Below are 12,753 nucleotides of genomic sequence, written 5' to 3'. Positions count from 1 at the left end.
AAAAATAGTTTTAGTCATAAAATACAACATTACCAGAGATTAGAAGCGGCTGAGGCGCACCTGCCAGTCTAACATGCCCTTTGTTCCCAAAATTCTAGACCCTAAAATCTATCCAGACCTTAAATTCCAAATGTAATCTAGGCCTCAGACCAGACCTCTAAATAAATGCAAATCCTTAAGAAGTCCTCAAATTAATCCAATGCCCAGTTCATAGTCCAATAATTCAGACCCCAGACAAGAAGCCAAAATTAAAGATATGGTCTCATCTTATTAAATTAGTAAAATTGCAAAGTGTTTGTTAAAATAAGCAGCTTTTCTGATTACTTTTAGCTAAAAATCCTCTCGATTCTTAAAGGGAATTTGTCACCAGGTTTTTGAATCCTAATCTTACAGCAGCATAACAAAGGGGCAGAGATCCTGATTCCTGCGATGTGTCACTTACTGGGCTGATTCGTGTAGTTTTGATAAAATCACTATTCGTTACATAGTTATGCAGGTTGAAAAAAGCCCCTGGTCCATCTAGTTCAACCTTCCTCCAGCAATTATACATTTTGTCATTGTCATTTATAACCGATAATGTTGTGTACTGAGGAAATCATCCAGCCCTTTTTTAAAAGCTGTTATAGTATCTGTCATTACTACCTCTTGTGGTCGGCATTCCACAGTCTGACTGCTCCAACTGTAAAGAACCCTTTCCTATTTAGCTGCCGGAATCGCTTTTCTTCCACTCGCAGTGAGTGCCCCCTGGTCTTTAGTATTGTCTTTGGAAGGAATAAGTCATGTGCCAGTCCTTTGTATACATATAAATGAGATCTCCTCTGAGAATTTCATCAGCAGTAGATTAGTCCAGCATATTTATAAACTGTGTATAACCCCGCCCCCAACACCAATTGGCAGTTTTCCGTGTACACTTTATATGGGTGGGCAGAAGGCTGCCAATCAGTGGTGTAGGTGGGGTTATAGAGCTCCACCTTCAGATAACTGCTAGATCTGCAGCAGAGAAAACTGTGGATTTATCAAAATGACAGCAAACAGATAACTAAGTGACACATCGCTGGAATCAGGGTCTCTGTCTGTACATTATGCTACTCTCAAATGGGAGAGCAAAAACCTGGTGACAGATTCCCTTTAAGAACACATGGAATTTAGATTTTTCACTAATGATTGTCTAGGTTACTGACCACCTCTGTAGTTAATCATAGGTTTTTTAATTTTATTTTTTTTGTGTATTTTTTATATTTTCCAATAACATAATAAATAATAAATAATTAATAATAAATTTCCTTTAAATGGAACCTGTCACCAGATTTGGCGACTATAACCTGCGGTCACCACCAGTGAGCCCTTATATACGGCATTCTAGAATACTGTATATAAGAGCCCAAGCCGCAATGTATAATGTAAAAATCACTTTATAATACTCACCTAAGGGACGACCAGTCACCCATCCGACCAGTCTGCATCGCACCGCCCCTTAGGTGAGTACTATAAAGAGATTTTTACGTTATACAGAGTGGCCTGGGCTCTTATATACAGCATGTTAGACTGTTGTATATAAGAGCCCACTGGTGGTGGCCGCAGCTTATAGGGGCCAAATCTGGTGACAGGCTCCCTTTAATGTCGCCTTTATGCTTTGGAAATTTTTAGTAATTTTTTTTAAGCGAGCTGACCCTTCAATAATTGACTCATCTGTTTGTCGCTGTCTTCTCTACAGGTTCTTAAACCCAACTGTGACTGGGTGGGATACCTCCTGCACCTGAGCATGTGGTCCTGGAAGTGGATGGCGCCTCCACTCCTCTGAGTATTATCTTTCAGATTCCAGTTTCCAAAAAGTGAATAATATAGAGGAGTAAAAAAAAAAAAAAAAAAAGGATGTCTCAAAAACATCTGATGACCCCTAACTACCATGTGTCCCGGAGTCTAGTGCCCCTCATATTGAACAAATGCATTGGAGGGGGTTTGTTTTACCCAACCTTACCGAAACCAAAGTTTATGTCCTAATAATTTTCATTTTGGCTGTGTTTCCTGCTAGATATAGGATATATTGATATCATTACACTTATGCATTGTTGGACTGGGGTACATCACGGCCCCCCAAATCAGACGATTCTGAGTTCCCTCTCTTTATCTTTACAGAACGTGTGCACTTTAATTTTTAGCATAAATATGTAGAATTTGTGAATCTTATTCATCAAACACAAGTATCATGCCATGTATCTTACCTCATGTGCAGGGCATTGCAGCTTAGGTATCTATGGTTATGACCACAAGTAACTAACTCACTATATGAGTTGATGTAACCATGGATACCTAAGCTCTAATGCCCTGCACATGAGGTAAGAGACATGGCTAATCAGGAGAACTATACTACATTTCTAATTGGAGGTATTTGCTAATATTATTATTATTACACCTACTACATATTGGGATAGGCTATTGGAGATGGAAATAGCCATTAAGTTCTCTTAAGTCTTAAGGGCCCTTTATTGTGTCTGTACAGGAGGATGCCTCAACCAACTGCATTTGTGTATACTACATTAAGGAATAATACATGTATAAACAATACCTGTAGGCTGCCCAGCTAATCTCAGACTGCAGGGACATTCTTAAAGAGGACCAACCGCTAGGGTTTTCCTATATAAACTAAAGCCAGTGATATACTGGCGCTATCATGCTGATTCTATACATACCTTTAGTTGTGAGATCGGATGTATAGTTTTTGAAATACAGGCAAGTAAAGTTTGTGAAATGCATTGTTATTTGATTGATAGGTGCAACGGAATATCTAATAGGTGGGTCGGGTTTTGCTAGTTATTCCCGGCCCTGTCTGCTGCCTGTCCTTCCTCCCCCTGTCTCTGTTATTACAGGGGGAGGGAGGAAGACCAGGCAGCAGACAGGGGCGGGAATAACTAGAAAAACCCGACCCACCTATTACATATTCCGTTGCACCTATTAATCAAATAACAGTGCATTTCACAAAATTTACTTGCCTATGTTTCGGGAACTATACATCCGATCTCACAACTAAAGGTCTGTATAGAATCAGCCTGATATCGCCAGTATAGCAGTGGCTTTAGTTTATAAATGAAAATCCTGGTGACTAGTCCTCTTTAAGTTAGTAATACTAACTAGGGATGATCGAATACTTTGATTATTCGGCTTCGCAAATATTTTCCGAATACCTCGCCGCTATGCGACTATTCGCGAATATTCGATGCACAATGTAAGTCTATGGGAAACCCGAATAACAACTATTCGGAACTATTCGGGCTTCCCATAGACTTGCATTGCACATCGAATAGCAGTGAGGTATTCGGAAAATATTCGCGAAGCCAAATAATCGAAGTATTCGATCATCCCTAATACTAACCTATCCAAGTCCATTCCTTCTTTTGTGGACTCTTTACAGTTTTTCTACCCGGGTAACCAACCTTTAGCTAACATGGTCATACAAAGTCCCTCCTACTATACAGGGGATTTCCTCTCTGTGCTACACAGACTTGTTTTAGTCCCCTCCCACTACAGGAAGCAGGAAGTGACTCCATCACAGATTCTGAGTGTTAATGGAAGGACAAAGACCATAAGTTGCGTGTTATGTGTAGACCAGGAGTGAAGTTTGGGGGAGGTAATAGACTACTAGACAGCTGGGAGTTGTAGTTCATATTAATATTCTGCAATAATGTGATTATCTTTATTTGCAGACGTGTGATTGGTTTCACTGTCACAGTCTTGGCACAGACACACACACATGAGAATACGTACGCAGAGATAGACATCACATAGTACCGCATTGAGCACCATTTCTGCGTAAAGCATCCTTTCCAGCAATCTGCCATGTCTCGGAATGAACTGTGAACTTTTTATGTCTTAAAAGTAGTAATACTCCCACTTCACGCACGGTTTACTATGATGGACATGGTACTGTGGAAAATCTGATGGAAAAATGAAGGGAATCTCCTGTAACCAATCATTTACCAGCACACCTTAGAAATGTTCCTATTTGCACTAAATTGATATATCTCCTCCTGTATTCAATATGTTGATGTATGAAGGTTAAATTTCCCATCTCAGAAATGTATGGAATAGCCATAGGATATATACAGTACATACGATCCTGCTGTTATGATCTAGTAACCGTGGACAATCACGGAAAATCCCATTAATCAGGAAAAAACAAAACCACAAGAGTAGTTGGAAACTAAGCTGACCGCAATCCCCTATCTATCAGACAACACTAGAAGTAGCAGTGGGATGTTCCTAACACACCTAGATACCTCGTCACTGCCGGAGGAACTTGCTACACCTCAAAGATAGAAATGAGGAATCCTAACTTGCCTCAGAGCAGTCCCCAAAGAAATAGCAAGCCCCCAACATGTAAACGACGGTGATGTAAGAAAACAAAATGCACAGATAGAAAATACAGATCATCAAAGTTGAAGCCCGACTTACTAGATAGAACAGGACAGAACAGATAACTGATTGCAGCCTCCAAAAAAACCTGCAAAAAATACCAATCTCCTGATAGGAAAAAACTCTGAGACCACACGATCTCTCCCCCACTATATCAGGTACTCTTGTGCCAGAGACTTTAAACTGAACTGCAAATATAATGGGAAAAACAAAATCACAGAATAAAAAATATTCTAAAGTACAAATACTCCAAACATGAACAGGGAGCAAGCTCCCTTTCTTGCTGGAGGAACTGCCCTGCTCACAAAAGCAGAAAGACAGATCCTCACATACAAGAAACCAAACACAGAACCAAATGGAATAAGCAGAAACACTCTTAAGTGCAAATCCAGCAATTAAGCACAGAAACAGTAAACCTATCTGGGGTAGATTCAGGCACCAAATAAATAGGAGCAACAGAAGGGAAAACTCCCAGCCATCTTAGAAGCAGGCAGGAAACATTTATCACCGGCGGCCGCCAGACACAAAATGCTCACCTAAATAGACTAGGCTCATCTGAAATAGGATTTCCTGGATTCTCAATTATTTCCATCACCTGTTTGAATCACAGATTCAAACTCCGCTTTATTACCATTCCTGGCCACCAGAGGGCGCTCCACACCAGCACCCACTCAGATGTCATTCACAACACCTGCCTTGGAAAGTTCAATGTAGAGGAGGCCATGCTTGCCATCTCCAATAAAGACTATGGGGAATACCAAAGAGCAGATTAAAGTCACCCGGTCCTAGCTCCAATGCTTGATCGGTGTCCGTCCCACCTCTGGAACCATTTGGCATTTCAGAAGTCCACAGCTGATATGTAACATATGCTCATAGCCAGATGGCATATTCATCTTGCAAAAAAAATGTGATATGTGGTGAAGACTTAAAGAGGTTGTCCCCTACTTTTACATTGATATCCGGCACACGTGCCAATCAACTGTTCTTGGTGCCGGCGGCGGCAGCCGGAAATGCTCAGTTTCAGAGCTGCTCTGTCTTCTGATAGTGGCCGCGGCTGGGTACTGCACATCTGCCTCCTATTCAGATCAATAAGAGGCAGATGTGGAGTACCCGGTCACGGCCACTACCAGAAGACGGAGCAGCAAGAGGCAGATGTCGAGTACCCGGTCACGGCCACTACCAGAAGACGGAGCAGCAAGAAGCAGATGTGGAGTACCCGGTCATGGACCACTATCAGAAGACGGAGCAGCAAGAAGCAGATGTGGAGTACCCGGTCATGGCCACTACCAGAAGACGGAGCAGCTCCGGAACTGAGCATTTCCTGCTGCCACAGACACTAACAACAACTGATCGGTGGGGGTGTCGGTTGTTGGACCCCGGTTGATCTAACATTGATGACCTATCCTAAGGATAAGCTATCAATGTAAAAGTATAGGACAACCCCTTTAATTACACCCTGTTCTACAAAATTACATCATTGTCCAATCTGTTTGGATCAGTTTCAGCAAACTCAGCCTGAGGCCGCATCGGTATGTCTTAATAGCTGCAGCTGCCATTGGCATTTTATTGGTAATTATCATAATTACCTATTTATAGGACTCGCTGTGACAGCCAGGAATGCGGACGGGCAATCGTGACCCATTTCATCAAGGAAGCATTGTTTTTGGCCGGTATTTCCCACACATTTCTAATGTGGCCTCCATAAAAGGTTTCTTTTTAATCGACTAATTAACTGAACCCAGTTTTGAAGGCGAGTTAGTAATGACTGGGTTATGTTTATTTATCTGGGTATAGATGCCAACGACAATAATTTCAGCATGGGCGTAGATGTAAGGGTGAAGAGGTAACACACGCACCATAGTCCCGGTACCTGTGGGAACCTAAGAGTTGTACTCCCCGGTGTTATAAATGCCACATGGTCAGTTGGTCAAATCATAGCTATATTGGGCCGAATCTGGTAGCTGGACCAGATGTAGTTAACAAATGGGTCCAGGCAATGACATATACAGAAGAGAGGGAGCCATATAGGAAACGTCCAAATATGCTCCCATTATAAAGCGGGCTGGACAGAAGGGCCTGGGTTTATGTCTCCACTCCAAGAAGATGAGGTCAACCAAGATGGAACTCAGATTGCGAAGCTCCCCATTGCAGCGGGCATTGATGTTAAGGCATTTAGGGACAATTTTTTTTTTCTTTTACGTTAATGTACCGGCATGTACAGTATTTGGGGCTACAAATCATTTTTGCAATTGGGTTTCATTAGAAATGTTGCACCGTTTGGCCTTTGTGTCCTGCACATACAACTTTGATGTGGTCTGTGGTCAAAAATCAGCCAAGAAGAGCTCAGGAAAAGTCAAATAAAAGAGCTGCAAATTCCCAATCATACCATCACAGTGAGTTGACTAACAGATTATCCCTTTAAAGGCAACCTGTCACCAGATTTAGCGACTCTAAGCTGTAGCCACCACCAGTGAGCTCCGATTTATAGTATTCTAGAATACTGTATATAAGAGCCCAGGCCGCGCTGTATAATGGAAAAATCACTTTTATAGTACTCACTTTGGGGGGTGGTCCGGGCCAATGGGTGTTGCTGCTCTCCGGTCCTGCGCCTCCTCTCTTCTGCAGTTGCCGTCCTCCTTCTTCTGAGGCCCGTGTGCATGACGCGTCCTACGTCAGCCACACAGACAGGAATTGCGGATCTGCGCAGGCACACTTTGATCTGCTCTACTCAAGGCAGATCAAAGTATTGTAATGCGCAGGTGCGAAGGAAGGTGAAAGACCGCCCGTGCATGCGCACTACAATACTTTGATCTGCCCTGAGCAGAGGAGATCAAAGTGCACCTGCGCAGGACCTCAATGCCGGGCTGTCTAGATAACGTAGGACGTGTCATGCACACGGGCCTCAGAAGAAGGAGGACAGAGATGGCAGCAGAGAGGAGGCGCCGGACTGGAGAGCAGCGACACCCATCGGACCGGACCGCCTCCTACGTATTATAAAAGAGATTTTTACGTTATACACAGCGGGCTGGGCTCTTATATACAGTATTCTGGAATGTGTAAGAACCTACTGGTGGTGGCCGCAGCTTATAGTCCCTAAATCTGGTAAGAGGTTGCCTTTAAAGCATTATTCCTATCTACATAAATGGCTATTGTATAGCATGAGCGGATAGATCCACTGTAAATCCAGTATATCGGCCGGGTCAGTAGCCAATGGCTGGGAGGCTTGAGAATCTCTTACTTTCCAGGATCCCTTATTAAAGGCTTTTAACTCATTCTGCAGCCAGCAATAAAAGGTGCGACACAGAGGCCATAAAAGGCAAATTATGCAAAATGTTTAATGAAAACCAATCGCAAAAAAGGATTTTTAACCCCATTTTATTTTTTTTTAAAGATAATTTGAGGCTAAAATTAATTTTCGCAATTTGGTTTCACAAATTTTTTTTTTTTTGTTGCAGAAATGATTTTTTTGGAGTGTTTTCCATATTTTTTGTGTGTGATTTGCTTACTCTTCTGGGAGTCAAGGAGGTCTCTTCTTTTTCTGGGAGCCCCCTCTTTCAGGAGAGTTGGTAAATGTATAATAATGGAGGGGCGGTTACCTCAATAGGCAAGTTAATATTAGTGTTCTTATTGGGGTTCGCTCACAGTGGCATATAAATATATCAGCCCTGTACTTATCCAGAAACGTTGGACTAGTGCCATGTGTGTAATCTAACAAATAAACAGCTGCACTCTGAGATGTTAAGGTTTGCAAACATTGACTATAGGAACTTGGACATGCATTACTGCAAAGGAAATAGATTTAAAATTTGAGACACTTAGCATATACAAAAGGCCAGTTTTATGTGAGCCCAGCAGCCAGTATCAAGGCGTATCTGTCCTTACTTGTAGACCCATCAAAGAGAAATACGCCTTGATGCTGACTGCAGGGCTCACATAAAACTGGTCTTTTTTATCCGCTAAGTGTCTCAATTCTACATTTATTTCCCTAGCAGTTACGCATGTCCAAATTTCTATATTCAATGTCTGTATACCTTAGCTTCTCAGAGTGCAGCTGTTTATTTGTTAGAATATAGTTCATGTTCAGTTTGCACCTGTTCACATTTGTCTGTTAGGAAGTGCTGTCAGTTTTTTTATTGGTAGATTAGAGTGTCAGGCGTATGTAATGCAAGTGCGAATTTTTTTTTCCTTAGCACTAGAAGTCCCAGAAATTTTGAGCACCCCCCTGAAGTCCCGAAAGAGGGTCAAATGACACTATACAATAAACTGAATAGAACTAACTAGAAACTAAGTGTACCGTCACACTTTAGCGATGCTCCAGCGATCCCACCAGCGATCTGACCTGGTCAGGATCGCTGGTGCGTCGCTTCTTGTCGCTGGTGAGCTGTCAATCAGGCAGATCTCACCAGCGACCAGTTTCCAGCCCCCAGCCAGCAGCGACGCGTGGAAGCGATGCTGCGCTTGGTAACTAAGGTAAATATCGGGTAACCAAGCGCTTGGTTACCGATATTTACCTTGGTTACCAGCGCACACCGCTTAGCACTGGCTCCCTGAACTCCTAGCCAAAGTACACATCGGTTTAATAAGCAAATCGCTTTGCTTATTTACCCGATGTGTACTTTGGCTACTTGTGCAGGGAGCCGGCACTGGCAGCCTGAGAGCGGCGGACGTTAGTAACCAAGGTAAATAACGGGTAACCAAGCAAAGGGCTTCGCTTGGTTACCCGATATTTACCTTGGTTACAGCTTACCGAAGGCTGCCAGACGCCGGCTCCCTGCTCCCTGCACATTCAGATCGTTGCTCTCTCGCTGTCAGAGCGATGTGTGCTTCACAGCGGGAGAGCAACGTCCAAAAAATGAACCAGCACTGTGTGTAACGAGCAGCGATTTCACAGCAGGGGCCAGATCGCTGCTCAGTGTCACACACAGCGAGATCACTAATGAGGTCACTGGTGCGTCACAAAAACCGTGACTCAGCAGCGATCTCGCTAGCGATCTCGCTATGTGAGAAGTACCCCTAAATGGCTAAACTCAATGGAAAACAACAACAACCTCCTGTGGTGCGACAGTAATGGCCTTAATTACAGAACAAAAGACGGTAATTATAGGATGTTAGCTAAAATCCTTCAGGTCATTCGACCCGTCTCTGGGTTCCAAAGGTAGAAATGTTAAATGACCCCTCTCTGGGACTTCTAGTGTTTAGCCAAACACAGGTGAGGAAAAACTCACAGATCTGACTGCCTCATTGAATAACATTGGTCCAAGTGCATCCCAATTTTTTTTCTTGCATTGCCCACGTCCCTGTTATACGCCAGTGTGAACGAACCCTTAGTAAGGTTTCATGGCTGCCGGTCCAAATGGACACTTGCATACGTTTCGGAAGGAGGTTCAGACCTGGGTTTCTGGCTGATTCCCAGTAATCTGTCCTACTCATGGATTCATTACAAGGACCAGACGTTAGTTTAGCTCGTTCCAGAGAACTTTTAAATAGAATGAGCGGTGGCAAAAGGCCCAGATTCCGAGAGGTGTTTCTTTTTCTTTCCAGTGATATTCAGGCAAAGTGTATATGGAACTCTTAACCGGAACGTAGCAACCAAGGAACATCTATCGACAATAGCAGTCCCAATATAAACATCTTCACCTGTTTTATGTAGGAGCCCATAAATCTGATAACTAAGGAAAAAAGAATATATCCTCATAAACAGTATATACACCCCTTGTCAGCTATTGTGTATATGGATATGGTATGCGTATCCTCTTTATGTGGCCATGTATTGCAGTGGGGTTATATGTGGTGAAGAGGTAGGCGTTGCACTTGATACCTGGAAGTGAAGGTCCAAAACCTCTCTGCCACAAAGGGGAGATATCAGTATTTCGATCCCTTCCCATTGCGGTCAATTTTAATTTTTGCCTCCAAAAAACACATACCCATTGCTACAACCCATATTAGGTTCATTTACACTGTTATTTCTTACCTAAATTTTGAAGCAGAACCCCTTTAAAATCCACTTCAAAGAGTATTTGGGGCTTTTATTGATGTGGATTTTGAAACAGAATCTCTGAAAAATGCATAAAGAAATCACAGTAAAAAAAAGCATAAAAAGAATAAAAAAACAGGTGTCTTTATATTGAGATTTTTTAACCCTTAACCCTATATATGCAGCTAGATGGCGGATGTTGATTAGATAGGGGAGGTCATATTTGCAACCCTACTGTTTACTTAACCTTGGAGCAGTATATAATCGCACTGCCATTTATCTCACTGTCTATGGAAATTATATGAACATTCGGGGATGCATAAATGGGAGCTACATAGTTTGAGATTTGGGCCATAATACAAATTACAATGGTCTTAAAGCTGATTTCCTTTTTTAAGTGGGATGGTACCATACATCAGAGAGTATAAGTATTGGAGACTAGTGATGAGTGAGCACTACCATGCTTGGGTGCTCGGTACTAGTAACTAGTGATGAGCGAGCACTACCATGCTCGGGTGCTCAGTACTCGTAACTAGTGATGAGTGAGCACTACCATGCTCGGGTGCTCTGTACTTGTAACTAGTGATGAGCGGGCACTACCATGCTCGGGTGCTCGGTACTCGTAACTAGTGATGAGCGGGCACTACCATGCTCGGGTGCTCTGTACTTGTAACTAGTGATGAGTGGGCACTACCATGCTCGGGTGCTCTGTACTCGTAACTAGTGATGAGTGGGCACTACCATGCTCGGGTGCTCTGTACTCGTAACTAGTGATGAGTGGGCACTACCATGCTCGGGTGATCAGTACTCGTAACTAGTGATGAGCGGGCACTACCATGCTCAGGTGCTCAGTACTTGTAACTAGTGATGAGCGGGCACTACCATGCTCGGGTGCTCGGTACTCATAACTAGTGATGAGCGGGCACTACCATGCTCGGGTGCTCAGTGCTCGTAACTAGTGATGAGCGGGCATTACCGTGCTCAGTGCTCGTAACTAGTGATGAGCGGGCACTACCATGCTCAGGTGCTCTGTAATCGTAACTAGTGATGAGGGAGCACTACCATGCTCAGGGGCTCAGTACTCGTAACTAGTGATGAGCGGGCACTACCATGCTCGGGTGCTCAGTACTCGTAACTAGTGATGAGGGAGCACTACCATGCTCGGGTGCTCAGTACTCGTAACTAGTGATGAGCGGGCACTACCATGCTCGGGTGCTCTGTACTCGTAACTAGTGATGAGCGGGCACTACCATGCTCAGGTGCTCTGTAATCGTAACTAGTGATGAGGGAGCACTACCATAAGACATACCGAAAAGAAATTTAGATTGTGAGTCCCAATAGGACAGTGTTGCCATTCTATGAATATACGTTGTGAGCCGCTCCGAGTCTCAGGAGAAGGGTGGCATATAAGTTTGACTAATAAATAAATACCATGCTCGGGTGCTCAGTACTCGTAACTAGTGATGAGCGGGCACTACCATGCTCAGGTGCTCAGTACTCGTAACTAGTGATGAGTGAGCACTACCATGCTCGGGTGCTCGGTACTTGTAACAAGAAGTCAAAAGCTCGGATGGGCTCAACTCGAGAACTTAGTATAGTGTAAGTCAATGAGGAACTCAAGCATTTTTTCAGAAGATCCAGAAAAATTCTCAAGTTCCCCATTTACTTCCATTATACTCGATAAACGATTCGAGCCCGTCCGAGCATCCAACTACTCGTTACGAGTACTGAGCCCCTGAGCATGGTAGTGCCCGCTCATCACTAGTTATGAGTACTGAGCACCCGAGCATGGTAGTGCCCGCTCATCACTAGTTATGAGTACTGAGCCCCTGAGCATGGTAGTGCCCGCTCATTACTAGTTATGAGTACTGAGCACCCGAGCATGGTAGTGCCCGCTCATCACTAGTTACGAGTACTGAGCACCTGAGCATGGTAGTGCCCGCTCATCACTAGTACGAGTTCTGAGCACTCGAGCATGGTAGTGCCCGCTCATCACTAGTTACGAGTACTGAGCACCTGAGCATGGTAGTGCCCGCTCATCACTAGTTACGAGTTCTGAGCACTCGAGCATGGTAGTGCCCGCTCATCACTAGTTACGAGTACTGAGCACCTGAGCATGGTAGTGCCCGCTCATCACTAGTTACGAGTTCTGAGCACTCGAGCATGGTAGTGCCCGCTCATCACTAGTTACCAGTACTGAGCACCTGAGCATGGTAGTGCCCGCTCATCACTAGTTACGAGTTCTGAGCACTCGAGCATGGTAGTGCCCGCTCATCACTAGTTACGAGTATCGAGCACCCAAGCATGATAGTGCCTGCTCATCACTAGTTACGAGTACAGAGCACCCGAGCATGGTAGTGCCTGCTCAT

General features: G+C 43.8%; 1 protein-coding gene across 3 annotated transcripts in view; it reads left to right on the top strand.

Annotated features, from left to right (window-relative positions):
* The window catches only part of DMPK (DM1 protein kinase), a 46,699-nt gene extending 44,054 nt beyond the window's left edge, over window positions 1–2,645 (top strand). Inside the window, exon 15 of one of the 3 annotated variants that reach the window (XM_075322609.1) lies at window positions 1,715–2,645. In XM_075322609.1, the coding sequence (XP_075178724.1) occupies window positions 1,715–1,801 (87 nt within the window). In that variant the 3' untranslated portion in view covers window positions 1,802–2,645. The remainder of the gene's footprint in view (window positions 1–1,714) is intronic. The other 2 variants (XM_075322610.1, XM_075322611.1) reach the window with 2 other exon arrangements.
* The last annotated feature ends 10,108 nt before the right edge of the window (window positions 2,646–12,753 follow it).

The sequence above is a fragment of the Anomaloglossus baeobatrachus genome, chromosome 9 (genome assembly GCF_048569485.1).
Source record: "Anomaloglossus baeobatrachus isolate aAnoBae1 chromosome 9, aAnoBae1.hap1, whole genome shotgun sequence".
NCBI lineage: Eukaryota > Metazoa > Chordata > Amphibia > Anura > Aromobatidae > Anomaloglossus > Anomaloglossus baeobatrachus.
This window is presented reverse-complemented; position numbering and strand designations above follow the sequence as displayed.